At 50.2% G+C, this 26,976-nt stretch overlaps 2 protein-coding genes across 3 annotated transcripts in view; both read right to left on the bottom strand.

The window, feature by feature from the left end:
- The window catches only part of EPG5 (ectopic P-granules 5 autophagy tethering factor), a 57,072-nt gene extending 55,016 nt beyond the window's left edge, over positions 1-2,056 (bottom strand). For both annotated transcript variants that reach the window (XM_075739702.1, XM_075739701.1), the window contains exon 1: positions 1,958-2,056. In XM_075739702.1, the coding sequence (XP_075595817.1) occupies positions 1,958-2,011 (54 nt within the window). In that variant the 5' untranslated portion in view covers positions 2,012-2,056. The remainder of the gene's footprint in view (positions 1-1,957) is intronic.
- Positions 2,057-4,531: 2,475 nt separating this feature from the next.
- PSTPIP2 (proline-serine-threonine phosphatase interacting protein 2) lies at positions 4,532-26,179 on the bottom strand. The gene is made up of 15 exons (XM_075739760.1): positions 26,080-26,179; positions 17,765-17,865; positions 15,518-15,595; positions 13,929-13,963; positions 12,427-12,533; positions 11,655-11,717; positions 11,093-11,191; positions 10,875-10,920; positions 10,447-10,526; positions 8,778-8,876; positions 8,193-8,289; positions 7,794-7,875; positions 6,673-6,707; positions 6,110-6,167; positions 4,532-5,927 (listed from the first exon to the last, which is right to left on the bottom strand). Exons 1-14 carry the CDS (start codon positions 26,110-26,112, stop codon positions 6,118-6,120), a joined length of 1,005 nt encoding a protein of 334 aa, XP_075595875.1. The 5' UTR covers positions 26,113-26,179; the 3' UTR covers positions 4,532-5,927; positions 6,110-6,117.
- Between the last annotated feature and the right edge of the window lie 797 nt (positions 26,180-26,976).

A 26,976-nucleotide genomic window follows, 5' to 3' on the forward strand; every position in this document is an offset into this window, starting at 1 on the left:
TAATGAACTGCCTTTCAGTTCTCAATTTCCAAAGTAAAAAATGCCACAAACTTTAACAGGGATTTCATCTGAGAAAGGACAAGAGAAACCAGGTTCTGAATTAACATGAGAGCAAAACCTGCTATTCCCTCTTCTGAAGCTTAGCCTTTAAGTCAAAGCTGATGCCTGCTCATTAGACTTGTCCCATGCCTAGCCATTCTCCTCTCCCAGCACGTTAGTGAACAACACCTCGTGTTTTAAGGACACACTATTTTTCAGGAAACATCTCTGAAGTAAACAAGTGCTACCCACTGAGATGCAGACATACAGCCTCATCTTCACCAGTTCCAGCTTCACTGGTTTTGCCACCTCACTGTGTTTGAATCAGTCAGGTGTTACTAGTGCTGGACAAGCTCAACTTTGGGGCTACTATTTTCAGAAAGCCCCAGGCTCCATTCCACTACTTGGCAGCTCCACAGCTGAGCCAGCCCTTCTCCCAGCTCATGACAATTTCAGCTTTTCAAAGGATTATAGCTGCTTCTGAGGCATGGGGATGGCAAAGTCCTTAATGTGACAGGCCCCCAAACTGCATCCTCAAATACCCCTGCCTATTAACAGAGCTGAGCATAATAATAGCAACAAAAGTATCAGGAATGGGTTATGTGTAACACTGAAGGATTCTGGATTCTCACGTGAGATTGCCAGTGAATTACACCTGGAAGGGATGGCCAAAGACAGCGGCCGCTGGAGTCACCATACACATGTCATTATTGAACTACCAGTGTCATCTGTGACTCACCGCCTTCCTGCGGGGAACTGATTCTCTTAAGCAGCAGTCTTCAGAGTTAACTGCCTTGCTCATGCTATGGGACTGAATCAAAACAAAAACAATGACACACTCTTCTGGGATTGCTTTTCCCTCCAATCTTTACTTGCCCCAAGTTCAGGAATCACAGCCACAACTCATACTTGGATCTAACCCCACTTTTACAAAACAGTGGTCAATTAATCCATTAATTTATTTTCAGAGGGCTTTGACAGCCACAGCTTCAATGGCTTAGCTCTGTGTGGTGCAGTTTACAACACAAAAGAGGTTAAGCAATTAAGGGAAACATTTCCATTTTGACTCTATTCTGAGGTGAGATATTTCAGTTCAGATCATTTCCACAAACTACTGGAATCCTGTGTAGCACAGCTACAAGGAAAATAAAGCCTTCAGAAAGCTGTCGGTACTAACATCACAAATAAAACACACACAACGGGATTAAAACATAGGAAGAGTGATACTTAAAAACTGTAGCACCGCCTAATGAAGAAGAAACACTGTCACCTGCTATACATGGCCTCATCTTTTAAGCATCTCAAAGACAAATCTACACGCATGAGATGTAGTGAAGACTGCCATCCCACACTACACTAAAACACTGTGAAATGCCGGTAAGTTCTATCGCCCTACGGCTTCACCTCAGAGGCAACTCCAGCTGTCTCACCGCGCAGAGCTCCTTGAGAAGGCCACACTCTCTAAGAATAAAAAGCTTCCTGACACTCTTTTACGGCACAAGGCCTATCGCACCCTCCACCTGGCTCCCGATTACTCTAAACCTTCTTAAATCGCTTCAGAGCGGCGCAGACCCTCAGAAGTCTCTTTAGAAACCCACCACCCCCACACCGAACCGCTTCCAGCGGCGGCGGACGAACAAACGTGGATGTAAACACCGCCCAGAGCGGCCACCCCTTCCGCTGCCTTAACAAAAAACCCCAAACAAACAGAAGCAGTAACCCCAAACACGACCCAACTCCCTCAGCCAAAGTCCCACGGCGGGTAATGACACCCCCCACCCCCCGCTGCACTAAACCCCCCCTCGCTGCTGCAAACGGAGCCGTCACACACGGGAGGCGGAGGTGAGAGACCCTCCGCTGGGCCGAGGCCCCCCACACCGGCACACCCTGAGGAGCTCCCCGCCCGGCCCCGCCGTACCTTAGCCTTGCTCTTGGCCCGGGCCTTGCGGGGAGCCCTCACGGCCTCCGCCATAGCCCCCGCCCGCTGCGGCGCTGCCCAGGCGGTTCGGGGCGACGGTGGAAGGGGCGGACTCGCCCCACCCCTCGGGCGCTCTCGGCCAATCAACAGTGGGGCAGGTACGGGAGGGACGGAGGGACACACCGAGTCACGGTACGTCGCCTCCGTAGAGGCCTGGGAGTAGAGCAGGCCGTCTAAGGGCCTGTGGGGAGGGCACTTTCCTCTATAGGGGCCTGGGAGGAGGCCAGTCTCCACTATAAGGACCTGTGGGGAGGCCAGGGTCCTCTACAGGGGCCTGGGAGGAGGCCAGGCTCTCCTATGAGGACCTGTGGGGAAGCCACGTTCCTCTGTAAGTACCTGTGGGGAGACCATATTCCTCTATAGGGGCCTGGGAGGACGCCTCTTTCTCCTATAAGATCCTAGGAGGATGCCAGGCTCCCCTATAAGGACCTGTGGGGAGGCGAGGGTCCTCTACAGGGGCCTGGGAGGAGGCCAGGCTCTCCTATAAGGATGTGTGGAGAGGTCAGGCTGATGCTAGAGGGAATGTGGGGTGAGAAGCCAAGCCAAGCCCCAAGAGTGTGAAGCCTCTTCTACCTGCCCTGTAGCAGGACCTGGAAGCACTTGGAGAGGAGCAGCCTGTCCTGCAGCACCTGTCCAGCCACAGCAGGGCTGCTGGGTCAGCCCAGGGGACCAGGCACTACTGTCCCTTCTGATCCCCTCCTAGGTGACCAGCCATCTCTAGGAAGCTGCAGCTGGTTCCAAGTCCAAGCTTGCTGAGAGCAGAAGTGACTTCTTCTTGTCTCCCTACAGATGAGTCCCTGCAGAGCTCAGGCCCAGCATCTGAAGGCATGTAAGATTTACTCGCTATCTGTGTTATTATTATTATTATTCTGTGTTAGTAAAGCAGTTACAAAGGCATGTGTTGTCTCTCTCTCCCTGTGGGGCACACTGGGGAGGGATGGCAGGAGCTGCGCAGACAACACTGGTCAGAGAAGCTGGCACAGTGGGTTATCAGGGTCTGTGGGGAGACTGGGCTGTGAAAACTGTCCTGGAAGGAATAAATGATGTCATGGAAGCATAGAATGGTTTCGGTTGGAAGAGGCCTTAAAGCCCATCTAGTTCCACCCCCCTGCCATGTGCAGGGACACCCTCCACTAGCCCAGGTTGCCCAAAGCCCCATCCAACCTGGCCTTCAACACTTCCAGGGATCCAGGGGCAGCCACAGCTTCTCTGGGCAACCTGTGCCAGGGCCTCACCACCCTCATAGGGAAGAAGTTCTTCCTTATATCTAATCGAAATCTCCCCTCTTTCAGTTTAAGGCCGTTACCCCTTGTCCTGTCACTCCATGCCCTTGTAAACAGTCCCTCTCCAGCTTTCCTGTAGCCCCTTTAGGGACGAGAAGGTGCTCTAAGATCTCCCCGGAGCCTTCTCTTCTCCAGGCTGAACAACCCCAACTCTCTCAGCCTGTCCTCACAGGAGAGGTGCTCCAGCCCTCTGATCATCTTTGCAGCCTCCTCTGCACTTGCTCCAACAGCTTGATGTCCTTCTTATGTTGGGGACCCCAGAGCTGGACGCAGTATTCCAGGTGGGGTCTCACCAGAGCGAAGCAGAGGGGCAGGATCACCTCCCTCGACCTGCTGGTCACACCTCTTGTGATGCAGCCCAGGACACGGTTGGCTTTCTGGGCTGCAAGCGCACACTGCCAGCTCATGCTGAGCTTCTTGTCCACCAACACCCCCAAGTCCTTCTCCTCAGGACTGCTCCCAATCCATTCCTCACCCAGCCTGTAGCTGTGCTTGGGATTGCCCCGACCCATGTGCAGGACCTTGCACTTGTCCTTGTTGAACTTCATGTGGTTCACACAGGCCGACCTCTCAAGCCTGTCAAGGTCCCTGTCAAAGTCTTGTGGACCACCTGGAAGACAACCAGGCAAGGCAACTTACTGAAGATAAATATAAAAAGCCATTTCAGCACTTGTTGGCACACAGACTTACTTACTTCCCAGTAGTTCTGTGTCTGGACACTCCTCTTCCAAGCCAGGTTTTGGCTTGGCTTTAGGTCTATTCCAACAGTTGGTGTGTTCAGAACCAGCACCCCTATTTTGGGATCACTTCTGTGCAAGCCAAGTTTCAGCCTCAGTTGGGACCTCCTCATCCAGAAAAGCCTAACACCCTCTATTGTGCTGAGTCAGATGAAAAACCCCAATAAAGAAACCGTGCAATGTATTATAGAGTAGATAGTCTCCCAGGTGAAACAGCCCTACGTGGGCTGCAGTTCATGGCTAATCACTTGTTCTCATGCCAGCCTGCCTTGGTGTGTTCTCTCCCACGACTGTCTTGGTACCAAGCAACTAATGAAATGAAGGCTGAGCAAGGATATGCTCGTGTGGGCTTCCTTCCAGGAGAGGCAACTCCCACCACCCCAACATCCCAGGGTGCTTTGAAGGTGTACCAGCCCCAACAGAAAGTGAACATAACACCATAGGAACAAAACCACGCATTAGCACACAAGTCTCAAAACTGTTATTTTTAAAATATGTATGTAAAGAACTAAGACTACAGCAGGCTCCTTCAGAAGAATAATTGTACACTTGGTGTTTCAGAAATAAAATAGGACAAGTGATTTCTTGACACGTGCACTTCGCACAGTTCGTTATAATGCAGCAGGACAGATGTTAAAGCTCACGGTGATCTTCTCTGCACAAGGAAATACAGTAAAAGCCCTGGGACCAGTGCGCTTAGGCAGACACTGAAGTCACACAGATTCAACTTGAAGGACATCATACAACCAGCAACTCCTGTTGCTGCAAAGTTAGTCACCTGGCACCAGGTTTAGACAACTGAAACGTGCACTGGTCCCCGTGTCCCTGTGTCCAGTGTTGTAAGGCACTGAGGAGCTGATAAGCAACACTGCACGCAGGGCCTTCAGAAAGACCAGCAGCCCTCAGGTGCATGAGCTTCTGAATCAAAGCCATAATCGTACATACAGTAACAAAAAGGGCACAAACTTTGAGGAGACCTGGTCAGAAAACAAGTTTCATGGCTCCAGCCCGAAGTTAGTAGCTAAGTTTGTTTGCAGTGGTGCATAGTCAGAACAAGTCCACAGTTTAGGGATTCCCAGAACTTAATCAAATGGTGAGCCTATCAGCGACAAGCTATACCATGAACCTAAAAAAACACAAGCCCCTCATGGGAGAGGTGGTTGGAAGAGCTGACTGACGTCCTTCAGATCTTCAACACTATGGTGTGGGACTTCCCAGCGTGTTTATGGTGGCACAGCCTCTCACTAGTAGCTGCGCTGTGGACTGCTGCACCAGGGAAGATGCAAACCAGCTTCCAGTATCGGCGCTTAAGCCTGAAGCACATCTACAGCTAAGCCAGACACACGGTGTAACCGTTGCTGCTCCTCTAAGCTAGCTCCCTGAGAGACATGACTGAAATTAAGCTTAAATTACAAGTTTCATCCCCATTAATGAAAGACTTTAGAAACAGGCAAAAGTGTAACCTGAGATCAGTGTGGGATACACGTGCCCTGAACGTAAGCCAGTGCGCCCAAAGCATCGTGCACCGTTCCCCTTGGCACATAGACTTCTTAGTTATCTGGAGAGAGGGAGGCTCCAGCCTCTCCCAGATAGCTGCACTTTCGAAGAACTTCAAATCAAAAACTTCTGACACAGATCGCCCCTGTGTCTGGGTCCATCACTTATATTCCTTTTCTTCCCCCGAGTGGCACGATGGGATATCTGTCCAAGGTGTTTGCTGATCAAAGGCACAGATTTTTAGTAGGCACTATCTGAATGTACAAATAATTATCAATTCCTCAAATACTTTCTTAAAACGGAGAAGCACTTCAGCTCTGTGTGGCTGGGAATAACTGGAAACATCACTTCTGCCACGCTGGCCACACCAACAGTGTCTTCTGCCTGGAAAACCTACAGAACAGGATGGACAGCGTCTAAACCACAGCTCCAGCTCAGACAAGTGATGGCAGTGCTGACATGATCACCACCACAAAATGCCATCCCTAACCAGTGGCCTTTCTTACTTTACTGTCCCTCCTCTGTGTAGTTGCATCTTGTATTAAATCCTTTCTTCATCAAATGTGAGTACTTACTGTGGCTATTAGTGATGTATCAAGCTATAGTTGTCAACTGTGGCGTAATCAGGCTCATCTGTAACACAGAGCACAAAAAACATCAGGTCTGCTCATGGAAAGTGTTCATTGCAAGACTTTACACAGGACAGAAACACCACGCGCTGGCCACCTGTGATAAGGGGGGGATGAGGCTCAGAGAGATGACTTGATTTGCCAAAAAGCCAAAGCAGGACCTCATTTTACCAAGTCCTGCTGCAGTATCCCATCACTGAAGTGGCACTGGGAACGATATAGCTTGTGCTGCTGAAGCAAAGAAAGGCAGAGACTGGTGGGATCCCAAGCTTAGACATCCTTCAGAAATGCCTGCACACAGGGCTTTGATCGGAACTTCTCCTGGGTCAAGCCTTGCCTCCAAAGTCAGCACCCAACCTCCCATGATCTTTCAGTGGGGACTTGACGTACAGCAGGAGCTTCACCTCAATCAGTCCCTTTAGAGAGCTAAAACTTATCATCTGATGTGGAAGAGCAAGAGCAGAGAGATCCTCTGTGGGGCGAGAAACCCCATAAAGCAAGTAACTCACCTGGCGCACTGGTCGGCGTGGGCAGAGGTCCCCTCCTGCACAGAAGGAAACACAAGCTAAGGATCTGTGTGGCTACGGGACTCCCATTGCCCTGTCTCTGCATTCCCAAACTGCCCTCCTAGAGCTGGTGGGAGGACAAAAAGTCTGACCAGCCTGGGCTTTATGGAGACCTGGTACCAAGGCATGTCATGGTGGGCTCACCATTGGCGGCCTGCTGGCAAACACGGGAATTGAAGCTACTATGGTGGGGGAGAGGAAGAAGTATCGAAAAAGCACTCAGATGGGGAAACATTCACAAGCGGGCCTCAGGGCATGCCTTTTTACCTGCCTCAGCCCAGAGTGAGACATCAATAAGCCATAATTGCAGGTGACTCCTCTCCCAATGTGACAGCCAAAGTGGGACACTCATCTTTAGCAAGAGTCTTTGGCTCTGAATCCTCATCTTCCTCCCAGCAGAAGCATCCTTCACCCTGCCCCCCCCAGCCCAGCTTCACTCCCGGGGGAGTGAATTCAGCGCTGCTGCTCCTCACTCTATGCACGCATGCTTTTAACTGATCCATCTCTCCTCAGATAGGCAGACTACATGGAGAACCACACAGGGAAGCCCAGAAGATTTCATTTTGGTGTCAAAGGCTGCTCTAAAAGGCAGCTCAGATAGTTTCCAGAGGGAGCAACACATGAAATTCAGTATTCCCTAGGCTGCCTTGCTTTTCTGCTGTCCGAGCACCACAGCCCCCCACCTCCACGCAAAGGACTTCTGGAAGAGGCTTGGCAAAGGAAAAAATGAGCACACCGTCACCGCAAGCACTTTCAGAATAAGATTCCCACCCATGAGAAGGGAGAAATGACCTCAAAACGGGGAGCAAAAACCTCTGACTGGGCTTGAGGGGATCGTTGAAGAGCTTATAATAGGTAGCACATTGGCACAACTCCTGCTGTGGAGAGCGATGGACCACATAGCATGGGAAATACCACATAGCATGGGAAATATTGTCCTCTAATAGTCCCAGGTCAAGCCTCCAATGTACTGAAAGCAACAAATATACTTTTTTTTGTTTTGGGGGTGGGGAGAGAGCATCACTTGCAAGAGCAATTGCAACTGTACATGTTATGTCCTTTACCTCGCTATAGGTACAGGAACCGGACTTCTCACAGGAGTTGGATTTCTCTGTGTATTATAGTAGTTTTCATAAACAACAGGAGCTAGGAAAAGTTAACAATAGTAAAAATACAGAATAAGATGTAAGAATAAACTGCTTGTCAACACCAACATTGAGCTGCTAAGTCTTTCCTCTCTCTGGGAAAATGCCTGATCAGGAAATTAAAAGTTACAGAAAGGGGAGATTATCTTCAGGCGCTGGTGATAAGTGGCAGAGACTAGTACTGCATCCCAGTTAATGAAAGGAGGGATGTTGCACAATCAATGTTTTTGCATCTAGACTGATACTGATCAGAGCAGCAGCTCCGTGAGGAGTACAAGGAAGTCAGCACTACTTTGTGAGATTGTACTGAGCTCTTACCTGGGGCCAAACTTCCAGTTTTGCGTAAATTTACAAAAAAATCAATATCCTTCTCAATGCTGCACATTTCTAAACTCTTGCGGATTTCCTCGTATTTCTGCGAAAAGGGAAGTAAAAAGCATACATCTATACATCAGGTCAAAAACCAAGAGGTTTTTTCCAAACGTTTACCACACATGGGGTGAAACCCCAGTGCCCACCCAGGGCACAAGCTCCAGTGGTAGGGGAATCATAAAATCATAGAATGGTTTGGGTTGGAAGGGACCTTTAAAGCCCATCTAGTTCCAACCCCCTGCCATGGGCAGGGACATCTTCAACTAGAGCAGGTTGCTCAGAGCCCCGTCCAATGGAATGTTTTCTGGGATGGGGCATCTACCACCTCTCTGGGCAACCTGCCCAGAGTTTCACCACCCTCAAAACATGTGGGAAACACAGGGAAAACTTCATCTGCAAGAGCTCTGGCCAAAACCTTCCACCGGCACACTCATGCTGGTGTCTGGTGGCCGATCAAAGGCCACAGCCTAAGTCAGACATAACACAACTCAGTGCTTTCCAAACACAAAAAAAGATTTTCATTTGATATACCTCATCATTCTGGACGCAGTCCTGGGAGAGCTGGTTGACATGAAGCCAGAGGGCGTTGCGGAAGTAGTTGATCCGCTCGCACTCCTGAGTCTCAAAGAACTAAAATGACACAGATAAAACAGCCCTCGCATCTTTAAAATGAGAGCAAATCTCTTTTATCCTGAACATTTCTCATCCCCAAGTGCCACTACAAAGATGACTGTCCTCAGCGAGGATCAGGTGGTGGTGGTCTCCTGTAGGAAATATGGAAACCACGAGTCCTCCAGCTCATCCAGAGGAGAAATCATCCCTCTACGCAACCAGGTATTTCAAAGATGAGTGTTAAGCTCAGGAAGGTCTGCAGGACTGATGTGGAAGGGGTCACCCGGCACACCGCTACCTTTGGGGAGACCAAGCCAGCTTCCTAAAGGCAGTGCACATCCCCTAGGTACCCCATGGCCCTGCGGTCCCAGGTCACTTCCCTCCCACAGGTATGGAGCAATAAAACAAGGACTGGGGAGGTATGAAAACAGAGGTGCATTGACCGGTCGGTCTTCTTCCTCTTTTCTGCCCACCCCTTTTCCAAGCAGGTTTAAACCCAAGTCTTTTGAAATCTGCAGTCTGGGAGCGCTCAATTTCACATATCTTTACGCATTTCTGTGAAAGATAAACTTTCATCCCAAGCGTACGTATGCACTTGTTATCAGTTATGACCTTTGCAGCACACCAAGGGGAAAACCTGCATGTGACCCATCCGCAGAACTGAAACTACTGCTTCCCACGCCCTGCCATCAGACACTTTTGGAGACCCCAGACATCAGAATCACCCCAGCACTGACACACCAATGCACGTCACTCAAAACAGACAGCAAATGCCATTTCAAAAGGCAAAAGTAAAATAGAAGCCTGCAGAGAAATAGCTTGGGAAGGGATTGGCGTGGCTGGGGATGGGGAGACCTTTTGCAAGCTTGCAGCAGACCTGGGATAAAACCTGGATCTCTGCAGTCCCTGTCCATCTCGTGGTCACAGATCACAGGCAGGTGCAAGACGCAGGTCAGCAGCAGAGGAACTGCACAGTCCTCTTGCCACCAGCTCTGGACCTCCCCAGCACGTGGTAGAACCACTTCGCTGTGAGGCAGTGTGCCCTAGGCTGATACAACCACTCGGAGGGGCTCCCACACTACCACGTGGTCCATGAGATACAAGGCAGAGGGCTCGTGGTGTGTGGGGATGGCTTCACCCAGCCTGTGTCCCCAGCCCTCTGCTGCAAGGTCATTTAAAGTCTTTCAGAGTTTCAGAGTCTGCCGGGTGGTGTGGCAGCTGTAGCACATATTGGCCTCGAGTCGCCAGGTGTGCAGAGGTGACCATGACCGTGACTGTTCAAGACAATGGCCGCACTGAATGTGCAAGCAGGTAAGGGGCAAAACCAGCACTACTTAGTGCACTGACTCTGTCGATTTTAAAAGGCAGTGGAAGAAGAAAATAAAAAAATAGTGGAAACCACCTTGAAGTAGTGGGACCTTGAATCCAGAAGCAAGAAACACGCAGGGTTAGCTGCAACACATCCTGCTGCTTCACTGCCAGGGGAATACAGAGCAGAAGACAAATCTGCACCATCTCTAACCCCCGCAGCAAGGGATGGACATCCAGAGGACCATGCTGCCACGTGAAGGCGTTACGGGGCATTTACCTCGCAAGCTTTGATGTGCTCTGTCTGCCATTCTTCCCGGATCTTCTCCAGTGTGGAAATGCTCTGCTGGTAACTCCTGTCTGCGAGGGAAATCACATTGTCATCCGAGTAACATTAATTAAATAAAACAAAACCCTTTGCTAGAAGGTAATATGTGAAGCCTGAAATGGCTGGGCTTTCAGGGAGAAGCAGCAGGAATGACTGTGGGTGGGCACTGCAAGGGGAGGCAGAGCCGCACAGCAAGGCGGAGGGTTGTGCTGGGGGAGTAGCCTTGGTGGGGCCATGAGTGCTTCTCCAGGGGAGGTGTTTCTGAGGAGCTGCACCTGACCCAAGAGCTGGTGTTCACCAAGAGCCATGCCATGGCTTCACAACCCCCTGCCCTGTGAAACGCTCCCCTTGCCCTCCGAACGCTGCTTTTCCATGCTCACCAGAGTCCTCCAGAGCTGATTTCGTCTGAGCCAGCTTCAGGAACAGCTGCCAAAAATGGGAGAGAGAAGAAAGGTAGAGGAGAGCCCTGGTGCATCACGGGCAGCAGTGCAGCCCTCCCGTCTCGCCCCAAAACCCAGAGCTGGGCGAAGAGCCATGGGGCAGGAGAGCTGCAAGAAGAGACATCCCTTTCTCTCCTGCCCCATTGCCACCACCGTACCTTCTCCTGCTGCTTCTGTGTCACCAGGTTTGCATTGCGGTGCACAGCCTGTTCCGCCTCGTCCTTCTCCCTGCAGCGCTGCTCATAGAGCCGCTTGGCCTAGGAGAGCCACCAAACAGGGCAGGAGCATGTCAGCAAGCAACGAGATGCACATACAGCTCAGGCGAGAGGCTTTGGAGGAAAGCACAGCCTACGAGTGAAGAGGTGGGCACAGGCTGCCAGCAGAGCAGGGGACCGCATGCAAGGTCCCGGATACCTTTCTGCTTGGGCAAAACCGACCTCACAAGACAAGCTGCTCTTCGTTTGGGACGAAAAGTTCATGGCAATCAAGTCCATGGCATCTAAATAACTCATATCCAACTTGCAAGGCTACCACGAGCCATGTCCCTGGCGTACTCTTCAGTTTTTCTGAGCACACCCTGCATACCGCTTGTGCAGACACAACATGGAGAGTTGCAGGAGAGGAGGAAGACCCTCGCATTTAGGTCTGCCCCAGCACTACGTGTGTGCATGTTAGCAGCGTTAACCCATATGGCAAGAAACAGCAGGATATTTGCTTTACCTCCATGGTCTTCTTGTACTGCAAATTCCTGTTTTTGTGAATTGCCTCCATTATCAGCTCTATCTGTGAAGACAACAGACCCAGAGTCAGCAGATCACTGACCACTAAAGCTCCAGGATGGACTACGTGGCTTAGGAAAGGAAGAGGCACAAACCGCATTGAGATGGGTTTAAGGACCTTTATCCACCCAAAGCATCTTCACAAAAAACATCTTTTATGCTTCTATCTAAGCCTCCACTTCTGTATCCAAAAGAGCTCTACAAATGAAATCCTAGCAATATATAGTACTGTATCATCTCCACAGGGTCTGGCAAAATTGGGAAGCCCGTTCCCCTCCACTAGGTCCAAACCAGACCCTGGTTCTAGGAGTTTTCCCTCATTTTCCAGACAAAGGAATCTCAAGCCAGAAGAAGTTAAAAAGCTTGCCAATTTTAGCAGACCCTGTGAGGATTGTACAGCACTATGTATATACACTTTGAGAACATCTCTGGTTGAGGCTGGTGTCCCTGGAGCTGAGCCCCTGCTATCGCTGGCCCCAAAAAGCACCCAAAGGACAAGAAGCGGCAATGAGAAGAAGGAAGTCGGAGGTTGCTGCACAGTTCACCGACATGGTTGCAACACGTAGGAGGGAGCTCAGGACTTCCCAGCAGCAGCAGGCACCAGTGACACGGAGGGGACTGGGGCATGGCAGGAGACACCAGCTGGGAGCAGCCCACTGCCGGGGCAGGATCAACACCCTGCAGCAAAGGCGCGTGTTCCTGCAGCGACTGACCTTTTTCCGATGCTGTTTTTGCTTTTCCCTGAAGTCCTCCATTTTCTTTGCTTCCTTCCGAAGGGTTTGTGCCAACTGGATGTGACCTTGTCCCACATTGTCCATCTCTGCAAAGAAACAAAATTTTAAAAATACATACATATTCCTAAAAAGACTGTTGCTCAAGTCAACTATTGTAGGTGACATCAAACTGACTCCACATCATACTTCCCCTTGCAGAAACATATAAAGCAGCAGTACTTTTGAAGCGTGCCCTTCAGTTTAAGAAAACTCATATCAAGAAAAGTTATTCAAACAAGCATGGTCACATCTCCACCTCATCCAGATGAATTCAGGCAAGTTTCAACACATCGCACCCTGAAGCAGCTGTCTGAAGGAAGCATTGCCCCAAGCTAGCAGACAACCAACTTGGGGCACAAAAAAACTAAAGCTACAAAATTCTCAGGCTCGCTTTGCTGAAGGTGAGCAGCCATACTGTGAAACACCACCCCAGCAAGCTTGTCAAGGGAGCTAAAGCAAACTGTAGCTCACAGTTCAACCCCCAGAGCTGCTTCAAGACCGCAGCTATTAATAGTCAGCTGCTGCGAGGGCAGAGCCGCATTAGAGAGGTCCACCACGGTACTGGGCAGGAGACAAACCCGTCTGGGGTGGAGGGTGGACTCAGGAAGGCAGAGTGCTAGCCCTCGAGGTATGGATGCTGGCTGCATGTACCCTGGTGGGCTGTGACACAATGGAGGGATGATGTAAGGTGGCCAAAGCTTCATCTTTTAGATGGTCTGACTAGAATCATAGAATCATTTAGAAAAGACCTTTAAGATTGTCACGTCCAACTGTAAACCTAGCGCTGCCAAGCCCACCACTAAACCATGTCCCCAAGTGCCACCTCTAGGCGTCTTTTAAATACTTTTAAATGCCCCTGGGCAACCAGTTCCAATGACTGATTACCCTTTCAGTGAAGAAATTTTTCCTAACATCCAACCTAAACCTCCCCCAGTGCAACTTGAGGCCATTTCCTCTCATCCTATCACTTGCTACCAGCGGCTCCTCGTAAGACTTGTTCTCCAGAGCCTTCACCAGCTTCATTGTTCTTCTCTGGACACACTCCAGCACCTCAATGTCCTTCTTGTAGTGAGCGGCCCAAAACTGAACACAGTATTCAAGGTGCTAATTACTGCATATGTATGTGAAGACAGCAAGTCGAGCCAGTCCAGCAAACCAGACAAGGTTGCCACACGCTGCTTTTGATGTACAACACAAGCACCAACTCTGAGCTGCAGCCAGCCCCAAAAGCCCAAGACATCCCCAAAAGGATGCTCTGTGGATGGCCTCTCCCACCCATGCTCTGGAGCACTTGGTCCCAAACCCCATGCACTGGGATGAGCCAGGCCAGGAGGACAGCCTGACCCCAGCATCACACAGGTTCTCTGCTATTTTCTTCCGAAGCAGTTCCCTGCCGGCTTCAGCACTGCCAAGTGTCCTGACAAACACAAAGAATTACTTACGTTGCTTGAAAACATCCAGGGATCTCTTCAGCGTGCTGAAAAACACAGGCAGGGCATTAAAAACTGGGAAAGCACAGCCAGGCACAGGCATCGGCAGAGCACCTCCCCCAAAACAGATAGCAAGTCCCTCACTCGATGCCGGCCAAAGCAACTCGAAGCAGGTTTATTTACCCTCTTTACACCTCCAGCTTTTTCCCTCTTGTTGAGTATAACACAGCTTACTTGGTTTGAGATCTACTTTACATCTTTCTGAACACTGGATGCTCTTAAAAATCCTGACTTTCATGACAAATGTTTCAAACAACTTCCTAAAAGTATTATTTGGGGCATATGAACACCTTCTACATGGTGCATTGGCAAATGGATGGAAATGCGGGCAACTTTTCTCCCTGTTAATATTGTACAATAAAGATTTCAGAAACGTTTTATGTGACACCTCAATATAAAACTGCAAATAAACGATCAGAGAATATGAGACCAGGCATGTATAAAGTATAGAAACAAAGCAGGAAGCAGAAGGTGCCACGGGTCACTGCAGAAATGGAGACCCATTCATGGAGCCAACCACAGCGGCGGCAGCACCCCTAGGGGTGGTAATATGCTGGGCTTTGACAATTTGCATGGTTTGAGTCAAGGAAGTACCGGTACTTCCCTCTGGCCACAAAACCAGTCAAGAGTGAACCCAAGGTGTCATGATCTTCAGCCCTCTGCTGAACCACCAGCCCACATCTTGCCTGAGTGTCTATGATGCTTTGGTTAGTCTACAGCTGGTGGGGACTCGGAGGTGTCCAACTCAATTATTGGCAAAGGCCAACCCGTTCCTTTGCAAGACCGATTTCATAGCATCTTCTGGTAACATCCTGTCCTGGTTTCAGCTGAGAGGATTGATTTTTCTTCATAGTAGCTAGTGTGGGGATACGTTTTGGATTTGTGGTGGAGACAGCATTGATAATATAGAGATGTTTTTGTTCTATGGACTTATTGTTGAGCAGTGCTTACACAGAGCCAAGGCCTTTTCTGCTTCTTGCACTGCCCTGCCAGCGGGATGGCTGGGGGTGGACAAGAAGTTGGGAGGAGACACAGACAGGACAGCTGACCCAAACTGACCAAAGGGATATTCCATACTATATGACGTCATGCTCAGTTTATAAGGAGCTTGGAGGAAGGGGGGGGGGGGGCGGCGGCGTTCGGAGCAATGGCGTTTGTCTTTCCAAGTAACCGTTACGCGTGACAGAGCCCTGCTTTCCTGGAGATGGCTGAACACCTGCCTGCCCATGGGAAGTGGTGAATGAATTCCTTGCTTTGCTTTGCTTGTGCGCGCGGCTTTTGCTTTACCTATTAAACTGTCTTTATCTCAACCCACGAGTTTTCTCACTTTAACTCTTCCAATTCTCTTCCCCATCCTGATGGGGGGGAGTGAACGAGCAGCTGCGTGGTGCTCAGCTGCCGGCTGGGGTAAAACCACGACACATCCCAATCACATTTCAACACTGTTTTGTCTTTCACAGCCTCCTTCCTTCTCTTCCTCCTTTGTTTCTCCAAGCAAGGACACCCATAAAAGCAAAACACATGCAGGACTGTGCACTTACTTCAGCTCCGTCTGCCCACAGGGCTTCTTCTTTGACAAGTTAATGAGCTCTTTGCCATATTTTTCTTCTATAATTGCCCTGTTGAGGAAAAAGGAAATGAGAGGAAGTTCTCATTTCAGAAACTGATACTTGTTTGCACCAGAGGCCAAGACCCGCTCTTAACACCCTTTCTTCTGACCTTCTGCAAACCAACTGTGGACAGTTGGCTGAAGAAAGACTGCTGTTTGCAGTTACCCAACAGCCTTTCTACTGAAAACACGTTGTTTTTCTGTGTCTGTGGTCCCAATGGGCTCTCCCCATCTCCCATGGCGTATGAGTGCAAGGACCACCTCCGCAGGAGATGGAGGACTAAGCACCCAGCACAGCTGGTGGCTAAATGCAGCCAAATAAGTCACCTGAGCAGTTTTCATCTCAGTTTCCTGTGAGAACAAGGCCGGTGTGATCACACATTTTCTACGTCTCAGCCATCAGCATCTGTTGATACATCCACACTAAGTACTTCTGAATCTGATTTGGCTGATTTAAACCAAATGTGAGAGAATGGAGACCTCAAAGACCACTCAGCCACCATACATGCACCCCAAAGCTCAGCTGGGCCATTTCAGCTCTTCAGAACTTTTTAAAATCAGGCAATAGGTACTCGCTTCTACTCACCTCTGGTCCTTAGGAGGAACCTAAGGGAGAAGAGGCCACATCTTGTGAGGTAACATAAAAAACACCTTTGAGAGATTGTATTGTCCTCCTCTCTTGGAAGAAAGAGGGGCAGCAGGGACGAAAGCCAATGTGTTGCCATCTAAGAACAACCAGCTTTCTGCAGTTGCTTTGTAATTTGTACAGACAATCAGGGCTGGACTTGCTTGGCCAAATGTATGTATCTCCACCTAGGCAAGCCGCCCTAGCTGTCTGCAGTCAGTGGAGAAAAACAAGTACTGCTAGAGGCTTGCATTAGAAGGTCTACTGGATAAAATAAATACCTTCCTAAAATGCTTGTAGCTTGAATGCAGGTGCCTATGTCATTAATTTCTAGAGGTTGGCAGTGGGGTTCACCTAACTTAGCTCTTTAAAAACTCCAAAAGCTTGTAGGGAAATGGAAGAAAATATTATAAATTGATTTTTTTTGGTCTATCTAACAATATTCCCATAAACTTCCTTTTCAGACAAAGCATCAAATCCAACAGGCATGTTCTCCATGGCTGGGACCATGTAACAGCTGTACTGTACATGAAGAACTGGGCCATGTTCAGAGAGGGGTGGCAGTAGCAAGTCCATGTCCAGCTTCTAATCTCCTCGTGCCTAGACACATCAGTGGGAACCTACACCTTCTTCAACAGCAAAGACGAATGGGGCACAGGGTGTGGAAGAGGCTTTTTGCACTCTCTCCATTGTCATAGCTGAGTGGGACACAGTTTTTAGGGTTCAGTGGATGGTTCCTCAAGCAGCTGGAAAGCCCAAATTTTCCTGGAACATGGAATTACAGCCTAGACAGATGTAGGTGCATGAGACACTTTTAACTCTAAGTTCTCGTCCTCCTCATCCCCATTACATTTGTTCCAGGCTGTTTTGTATCAAGTCTTGTATTCAGAGTTTTGTCTTCTCCATTTCTCAATACCAAAATAACATTAATTCAGTGTTGTTCTACAACGCCCTTCACATTTAGCCACTGCTAACCTGATCAACCACAAAGTCAGAATACACAGCCAGACTACCTCAGCTGTGCCTTTGTAGCCACAGAACCTCAACTTAGGTCATATCCTCTGATTAATAAATGCACTACCTAATGCTACTACTTCTTTTTAACATAAAATCTGTGGGCTGTCCATAATCCACAAAGACAAATTCAGGACAAAGTCATGCCTCTCCTGTGCCAAGGTCTTCACCTGATCTGCAGGCCACCAACAGCTGCAAACACATCAGTACAGATGTCTGCCAACATGTAAGACTGAATTATTAAACTGCTCCTGATTCCTCTTTCTTTTTAACAGACAGTTCAAAGTGTGAGCATCAAGCCCTGGGCACCATTGCTGCCTCACAGCTGAGGATTCCCGGGCATGGACTTCATACCATAGCACCAGCCACACAAGGAAAGGACAGCGTAAGAAAACAAGTTCCTCATCAGTCAAAAATCAAAGGTGTTTTAACAGAGCAGACAGTTAAATGCGACAGAAACCAAACTGGGAATACAAGGAGTAGAAGTAGTGCCACGCTTCCCAGGTTCAACCCCGCCCATTTTCAGAGGCAGCTCCATACCTTTCCTTCAAAAAGTCTTCAAACTCTTTGCAGTTCTTCCTGCCGTCATTCAGATGTTGAATGATGCTGTCATAGCCCACTGTGCTCGTCAGATCTGTACTCTAAAAACACAAGAACAGGAGTCACGTCCTGGTCAGTGCAGTCCATGGCGACTGCCACCTCCAGCGGCATTTGCACGAGCGATGGCTCAGCTGGGAGGAAGTGTGAAAGTGTCTCTTTATGAAATAAGATCTGTTCCTCTTAGGAGTGGGAGAGGCTCCAGAGTGACAACGGTGGCGGAAATTTGGGACAAGGCACTTTCATGACTTGAAGGACATGAAGCTGTTGGAGCAAGTTGCAGAGGAGGCCGCAAAGATGATCAGAGGGCTGGGGCACCTCTTCTGTGAGGACAGGCTGAGAGAGTTGGGGTTGTTCAGCCTGGAGAAGAGAAGGCTCCGGGGAGACCTTAGAGCACCTTCCAGTACCTGAAGGGGCTACAGAAAAGCTGGAGAGGTACTGGTGACAAGGGCATGGAGTGACACACAAGGGGTAATGGCCTTAAACTGAAAGAGGGGAGATTTCGATTAGATATAAGGAAGAAATATATGAATAATATATTCATATATTCACCTTCCCTGTGAGGGTGGTGAGGCCCTGGCACAGGTTGCCCAGAGAAGCTGTGGCTGCCCCTGGATTCCTGGAAGTGTTGAAGGCCAGGTTGGATGGGGCTTTGGGCAGCCTGGGCTAGTGGAGGGTGTCCTTGCTCATGGCAGGGGGTTGGAACAAGATGATCTTTAAGGTCCCTTCCAACCCAAACCATTCTGTGATTTCTATGTTTTCTATGATTTTTAGAAAACAGAAGACTTCAGTCCTACAACATCCTATTGCTCCCCCCCTGGCCTAAGCACAGCTGGCCCCACAGCACACAGCATCTCCTCGTAGGAGCCTAGCTGTCAGGCTTAATGACAACTTAATGAAATCAAACACTAAAAATCCTCCAAATATCTAGATAGAGCCCATCTTACTACTGCTCCTCCCAGTTTCTGCATACATGGAGACGGATCTCAGTTAGCATTGGCCTGCACTATTCTGGGCATCACACTTACATCTGGCTGTAGGAGCCTACATCTGGGCTGGAGATGAATTTATCAGACCTTTCTGCATAGGATCACTGAGCTACAGGCTTCTCTTGCTGCCCTCACAGTAATATATGGATGCACCCAATGATCGCTGCTGCAACAGCCTTCTCTTTGGCCTTGCAAAAAGCAACACATCAATTCAAAACACCACTGCAAAGATAATTTCCCTAAGTACCAGGTCCTCCTCCACCATTGCTCTATCTCCAACCCACCACACAGGGCTAGCTTCTTCACTCCCCACAAAACATCACAGCCATGGAGAGGTCCTGCCTCCACCCATAGAGCCAAGTCCCATCTTCCAACCCAGGGCTCTCAGCCCCACAGTGCTGCTCACACTTCCCACAGACTTCTGAAGGATCAATGCTTTTCTTCGCATTACTTCTTAAAAAATATATATTGTACTGATGCTTATTAAAAAAAAGAAAAAAAAAAGAAAAAGAAAGATACATGCAATAATGATGTAGGTTAGGATGAAGGTTGACTAATTCTACCCCATTCTTTCCCCATACCCATACCTGGAAGCACCTTAGGACAAAAAAAATGGATTTTTGTCCTATGACTGTTGAGGATTTACCACCCTGGAGACTTGGGCCAAGACTAGGGCTCCTAAGTGCTGTGATAATACAAAGAGGTGATCTGACCATGAGCTCTCCTCTAGAAAAAGCCTGAAGCAGGTGCAGGGAGCTGAGCAGAAGGTGCTACCTGTGGTCTTCTGCAAAGAGGACCAGTCAGTGTTGCATAGAAGAGCAACATATGGGAGCAAAAAATATAAAGAAAGAGGCTGCAGAAAGGAAACAACAGTAGGAGCTGATATGAAACTCAGGGAAAGGAAGCAAAAGCCACAAACAGTTATTAAGAAACTTGAAAAGGAATAATGACAGAATGGAGAGATTTAGGAAATGGTTCAAAGCCAGGATGAGAGTATGCAGAAAACTGGTGTGAAAGTGTGGGCAGCAGAAGGGAAGATTTCTTGGGAGTTTGTACCTGGTGCAAGAAATGAGGAGGAACAGGGCTGGTATTTGTGATAATGAATTTAATTATGTGGACTTCCCTAAGGAGTCAAGGACTTGAATGTCACTGGCCAGAAAGCAAGAAGTGAAGCAGAGATCTGGTGGAGTGGGACCTGCAAGAAATCCCCAGGTATCCCAGATCAGCTTTGCTCCGTCCGTGGCATGCACGGGAAGAGAGGACTGTGGAGCACGACCTTCGCAGAAACCAAAAGAGTTTCTGTTTCTTTATAAAGCACAAACAAGCCTCCAAAAATGGGCTTATTACTGATAAACTCACAACCAGTTCTCAGTTTGTGTTGCGTCTTTGCTAACTGGGCCTGTGAAAAAGGAAACACGCTTGCACTGCCATCGGTCGTCATGACGGTTGCAAACCACAGGAACATCCTAACTTGACTTCCTATCCCTGGTTTTAAAGGAAATAAAATGAATGCGGAGAACAACTATGAGTTCCTGCAAGCCCGGGTAGGACAGAGCGGTCAGACCCACATCGCTGCGTGTCAGGGGGGCACCTGAAGGCTCCTGCATCCCGCTCTGCTGCCTGGGACACCTGGGCTCACTGCACCAGGCCACAGTGCCAGGGGAAAAATTGGGAGCATCCGCCAAAAATGTGCACTAAGCTCTTTATTTTATCGCTCTTCCTCCTCCAGTAGAAGGATTTAATTCCAGCACATACGCATTTCCTAAGCACCCAAGGCTGGACCAGACCTCGCAGTGCAAGGTGTTATACGAAACACAGGACGTAACGGAGATGGTAGAGGTTTCCAAAAGAGCTGCTTCCAGGCAGGAGGAGCTCCTGGCCCAGAAGAAGCCGAGCGGGGTTGTATGTCGTAAAACCAGCCTTCGCAACACCCTTCTGGGCAGATGTTGGCACAGAAAGTATTAAAAGGACCAGTGTGATTGCCCATGGGATGTCCCTAACACAGGGCTTGCAGGGAGCAATGAAAGAGGAAGGGCAACACAGAAGGACAGAGCCACGGGCGCAGAGGACAAGACTTAAAGACATAGTAAACTAAGCTAAAGACAGGTATGGAGGATGGGGAGTTGCACCAAGCCCCCACCAACCACAGGGATGCGGTGGGACGAGCATCTCTCCTCCCGCCTTGCAGCACGTGGCTGTGCTGGTCCTGCCCGCTGGGCAGAGCTCTGACCCCACGTGCTATTTAGAGGACAGTCCATGGAAACTACAAACAGATGATTTTGAGGTGACAAAGCAGCAGCTGATGTTTCTCAAGCCCGCAGGGCTCAGCAGGACGTGCCCCACCTTCCCAACCAGCTGCCTGGGTTTGTGCCATCCTCCTGATGGACTCACTGAGCAGAAGGAATTTGTGTGCTTGTTGTGATGCTTAGGGTTTGTTTGCGGTTTTAGCCAAAAGAAGGGCCAAAATGCCCTAGTGGGGATCAGAAGTCACGTTATGACCTTGTGTGAGTTGCAGCTGAAAGGAAAGCTGCTGAGCTTGACATTTCCATCTTCTACCCCACTTCACATGGAAAATACCCTCCAGACACACCCCCTACAAAGCCAATGCCATGGGAGAATCATGGAATCATTTAGATTGGAAAAGACCCTTAAGATCTTCAAGTCCAACCATTAATCTAGCAACATCTGCCAAGTCCACCACTAAACCATGTCCCTAAGCACCACAGCTACCGTCTTTTAAATATCTCCAGGGATGGTGACTCCACCACCTTTCTGGGCAGCCTGTTCCAATGCCTCACAACCCTTTCGGTGAAGGAATTTTTCCTAATATCCAATCTAAACCTCCCCTGGTGCAACTTGAGGCCATTTCCTCTTGTCCTGTTGCTTGTTCCTTGGGAGAAGAGACCAACACCCACCTGGCTACACCCTCCTTTCAGGGAGCTGCAGAGAGCCATCAGGTCTCCCCTCAGCCTCCTCTTCTCCAGGCTCAACACCCCCAGGTCCCTCAGCCGCTCCTCATCAGACTTGTGCTCCAGACCCTTCCCCACTCCATTGCCCTTCTCTGGACACGCTCCAGCACCTCAATGTCCTTCTGGTAGTGAGGGGCCCAAAACTGAACCCAGCACTTGAGGTGCGGCCTCACAAGTGCTGAGCGCAGGGGGACGATCACTGCCCTGGTCCTGCTGGCCACACCATTCCTGATACCAGCCAGGATGCTGTTGGCCACCTGGGCACGCTGCTGGCTCATGTTCACTCAGCTGTTGACCAGCACCCCCAGGTCCTTTTCCAGCCACTCTGCCCCAAGCCTGTAGGGTTGCCTGGGGTTGTTGTGACCCAAGTGCAGGACCCAGCACTGAGCCTTGTTGAACCTCATACAGTTGGTCTTGGCCCATTGATCCAGCCTGTCCAGATCCCTCTGCAGAGCCTTCCTACCCTCAAGCAGTCTGTCCCAACCTTCTCAAAATGAAAGGTTTGGGGCATTGCACCACTCACACACCATCGCTTGAAAGATCTTTATTTATGCAGAGCTCTTAGTATCTCTCATCAATCTTTTCTGCTCAGAGAAACACAGCAGAAGCTGGATGTCTCTTTTAGTAGTCACAAACACCGTGCAACAATAAATGGCTGTGCTATTCTTGCTTGCCTCAAAATCATTTGGGGTCCTGCAGAGGTTACTGACACCAAGAAAAACTCTTGTGCTGGTGCCTGCAGGGACCAGGGTGAGGGAAGCTGGACATGCTGCAAGAGGCAGCAGTTCCTCCCCATCCCACAACCAGGAGGGTACAACAGGACAGACAAAACTCATCACAGGGAGGAAAAGGACTCGCTGCAAATCCACCCGCATGAGAACGGCACCCTGCAAAAAGCAGCTTTTCGATTAATAATTTTCCATTTGATGTTTCCTCCCCTCTGTGCCAGCACATCCACCCTCCTCATGCCAGAGACGTAGACAGCCAACGCACCATCCCATCTCAGATGCAATTATTTCTGCCCGCAAACCCCACCTTGTTTCCTTCAAACGATGACCTGAGGATTTCATAACGCTGCCGATAAACTCTGCCAAGCCAGTCTCCATTTAGAGAAGGACACGCGGGAGTAAGGGGAAGTGAAACGTCCCAGCCAGCGTCACATCGCTACTCAGCAGCCGGGTAACGAACCCAGGAGCCTGGGGCTGGCAGTCCCCGCTGTCAGGAGAAAAAAGTCCCCGCAGCTACAGAAAAAAAGGGAGTTTATCCCTGGCCAGGCACACGGAGCTGAACAAAAATCTTGGCAATGAAGAAGAAATAGAGCTGGTCACAACCCTGACAAAATACCATCCATAACCCATGGTAGCAGGTTCCTTTTGCAGACACGGGCGCTCCCTTGCTCTGCAGCGAGGGGCAAAGCACTTCTTTCCCCCCACTCTTTGTTTCTCCCATTGCAAAAGGAGATGCAATAGCTCTTTCCTATGTGTTCAGGGGGGCGGGGGGGGGGCATGGAATACATGTTTTCAGACACTTTTCCACGTGTTTTGTTAGGAAATTAAATATGCCAGTGCAGCTTTTACTGCAGATGATTTGCCTGAGCCATGGATTGTTTTAGCAGCATCACTTTTCCTTGGCTTGAAAAAGAAATATTTGGGAGTACCTAAAAGTGAAAGAAGAGACCTCATAGCGTGAAGGAAGAACAGCAGGTTGCAAAAACAAATGAAAACAAAACCCCACACTTGCTCAATTCGCAGTAATTGCTACAGGCAGGGAAAGAGGAAACAAACATGGTCTTTGGCATATTTTTATCGCTGCAGGCAGCTACAGGCAGCACTACCTGTGGGAAGGAACATCGTGCAAGCGGGGACGTTCAAGGCAACGCTAGTTCAAGGTCCTCCCTGCCCTTACGTTCAGCTTCAGGCATCTCCGGACTTTGGCCCCCGGGTGAGCAGGAGCTACGTAGGATGCAAAAAAGCAAACCCCTTTATTTAAAGTAATTTATTATCTTGTGCTGAGACCAAAGAAGGTGAGCAAACTCAAAGGCAAAGAGCAAAGTCTCACTGTGCTGTCCCAAGGCAGCGCATCATGAGCGTCACACCATGAACTTCAGCAAGGATGAGGTTCCAGTGCAGGAAAAGATAGACGCAGTACTCCACCAAAGAAGCCTGAACTGCCAGGGTTTAAAGCTACATCAGTTCCCAGATGACGCTTGAGGCACAGCCCCACCACCCCAGCAGAGCAGGGGGGCGTACAGCTCGTCCCCACAAAGAAATTCAGCGGTCACCGTTCAAACCCAGACACTTTTCAAAGCTGAAAGCTGCGATACCAAAAATGGCTCAGCTTTTTTGGGAGGTGGTTATTTTTTAGATTTTGTCACATCCATTGCAGCATCCCTCCCCTGAAGCCCTCCCAAAATCTCCCCCTTCCCATCGGGCTGTTGTGACCACTGCAAAATCACTTGCTTTGGCAAAGTAGAGTTCTTCCCTTTTTGGCTTAAGCAAAGTAATTTAAGAGGAAAAATGACAGGGGGAAGTTTTCACTCTTTCACAGCACTTAACAGCAAACCAAAGCTGGATGAGCAGCCCTCCGCACCTTGTCTAAATTTGGTTTTCTTCGGCCCGTCTCTCGTTTCCCCCTTCCCTCCCCAGCCCTCGCAGCTGATGCACAGTCACCGGTACGTGGCGTGGAGACTGCTTGGGGTGGTACCTGCCTTTTCCATGGGCCAAACACAGCAAGGGCCTCGATCTCTCCACTGAGTCACGTCCATCACGTTCCCGTCCAACCTCCGCCCCTGCTGCCTGCCCCTTGGTCAGGAGGGGAAGCACACAGGCTTCGGAAAGGAAAAAGCCAAGTGAAATCCCTGGCAGCGCCAATAGTTTGGGCTCAGCAAGAACAAGGGATTATTCAGTAAATAACCATCTTTGCAGTACAGGGGGTCAGGCAGGAGTGAGCAGGATGCAATACCCGGCTCCTCCTCGCCTCGGGGCTGCTCCTACCACCATATCTTCTCCCACCGAGCCCCTTCCTCCAGGATCCTCTTTCAAAAAGCACTGTGCTGCAGCAGAGCAAACTGGGCAGCGCTAGCCAAAGCCAACCTTGCGCTGAGGACCTCTTCTTCAATCCAATGTGCCACCGAAGCACAACAAACCATATCTACTCTGCTCTCCTGGCAGCACAGCTATTCCCCCCGCAGCCTGGGGGATGCTGCCACCACCCTCGCATCCCTCCTGCACATTTGCAAAGCAAAGGAAGCACCGCGGAACTTTCTGGGCAACAAACAGCTGCCAGATGCAAAGCTGGCTTTATTTTCCAAGCCAGGTTTGATACCTGTGTAGGATTTACATATTTGACAGCGCTATGCCAGATAACATGTTAAGGATGCTGGGCGAGCCTGGTCCTCTGCACTTACCCCTCTCATTCCACAACACGCAAGAGCCCCAAACCTGGAGATCTATAATGTACTACCCCCGTAATGTAAAAAGAGCTTGAATACAAGATGAACTTATTTCCTGTTTCTGGCCAATTAAAAAGTACATACACAATGTCCTATCTTCTCCCAGTAACTATAAATAACAAATACCCACCAGGCCCATGCACCTTCCCCCCATACTGCAAGACAGAAGCTGTTTCCTAAGCATCATCTGGGCTCGGTGCCGTTCACAGATGGGGATTTTCAGCCCCAAAAGACAAAATTTTGTAATTTATTTTCTGGTTGGTAGTACCTGGAACAAAGGCCTGCACACCAAAAGGAACTGAGCAGACACTGTGCCGATGCCCTGCAGCAGATAAGTGGCTATTCAGCACTTCTCCATTCCCAAAAGCACAGTTCAGATTCAAAAGATTTAATTGCGGCTTTCCCCAAACTGTGGGTTTTCCTCCACAGCTTGGCAGCCGCACACAGAGCGACTGGCTCCTGGTCCAGGATTAGCTTTTCGGCCATGGTCTCCAAGGAATTCACCAGTGGCTAATTACTATTATCTTAAACCCTCAGCCCGGCACCGACTTCCTCCAGCACGGTGGCAGCCGCTTGCCTGGGGGTATTTTGCCTGCGTGGGGCAGGCTGCAAATCCACGGCTCTCAGGACACGCGTGGACGGGCAGTGCCTGCCAGGGGTTGCTCAGAGCCTTCAGCAAAGGCACCAGGACCACGAAGGCGGCTTTGGAGCCAATCCTTACCAGACACGGGTGACAGCCCCCCACACGCTCCCGAACCAGCTCTGATCCCCCGCCTCCGGCTATGACACCCTCCCCGGCTCCGGCTGGGTCCTACCCCGTTCCCCCCGGTCCTCCGTGTCCCCGCTCACCCAGAAGTGGTCCCTGAACCGTAACTCCCGCATCCTGCCGCCGCCGCCGCCGCCGTCTCCGCGCTCCGCTGCAGCAGCCGCCGCTCCCGGCCCCGCCCCGCCCCGCCCGGCCTGAGGTCCCACCCCGCGGCGCGGTGTCCCCACCCAGCCCCCCCAAACAGCACGGCCAGGTGCCCCCTGGGCCGCTCTGCCGCTGCCTTAGCTGGGCGGGGGAGGGAACGTGTAACGAGAGGGTCCTGGGTCGGGGTAAGGACAGGGAGAGATCGTTCAGCAATTCCTGTCACGGGCAAAACGGACTCGACTTTGGAAAAAATTAATCCAATTTATTACCAGAAAAACAGAATAGAGCAATGAGAAATAAACCCAAATCCTAAAACACCTCCCCCCACACCACCCTTCTTCCCAGGCCCAACTTCCCTCCCCATTGCTCTCCCTCCTCCCCCCAAGCGGCACAGGGGGACGGGGAATGGGGGTTGTGGTCAGTTCCTCAACACGGTGTCTCTGCCGCTCCTTCCTCCTCAGGGGGAGGACTCCTCACACTCTGCCCCTGCTCCAGCATGGGGACCCTCCCACAGGAGACAGTCCTCCACCAACTTCTTCCCTTCCCACAGGCTGCAGTTCTTCACCAACTGCTCCAGCGTGAGTCCCCCACGGGGTCACAAGTCCTGCCAGCAAACCTGCTCTGGCCTGGGCTCCTCTCTCCATGGGGCCACAGGTCCTGCCAGGAGCCTGCTCCAGTGTGGGCTTCCCATGGGGTCACAGCCTCCTTCAGGTGCCTCCACCTGCTCCGGCGTGGGGTCCTCCATGGGCTGCAGGTGGAATCTCTACACCCCCTCATCCTTCCTCCATGGGCTGCAGGGGGACAGCCTGCTTCACCATGGTCTTCACCACAGGCTG

The sequence above is a fragment of the Balearica regulorum genome, chromosome Z, assembly GCF_011004875.1.
Source record: "Balearica regulorum gibbericeps isolate bBalReg1 chromosome Z, bBalReg1.pri, whole genome shotgun sequence".
Classification (NCBI taxonomy): domain Eukaryota; kingdom Metazoa; phylum Chordata; class Aves; order Gruiformes; family Gruidae; genus Balearica; species Balearica regulorum.

Coding starts and splice junctions, on each gene's coding strand:
- PSTPIP2 (XM_075739760.1), bottom strand. CDS start 26,112: ATGCGGGAGTTACGGTTCAGGGACCACTTCTGG. Junction 11,192..11,654: donor AGTACAAGAAGACCATGGAG/GTAAAGCAAATA, acceptor TGGCTCTCCTAG/GCCAAGCGGCTCTATGAGCA. Junction 10,921..11,092: donor CACAGAAGCAGCAGGAGAAG/GTACGGTGGTGG, acceptor CATTTTTGGCAG/CTGTTCCTGAAGCTGGCTCA.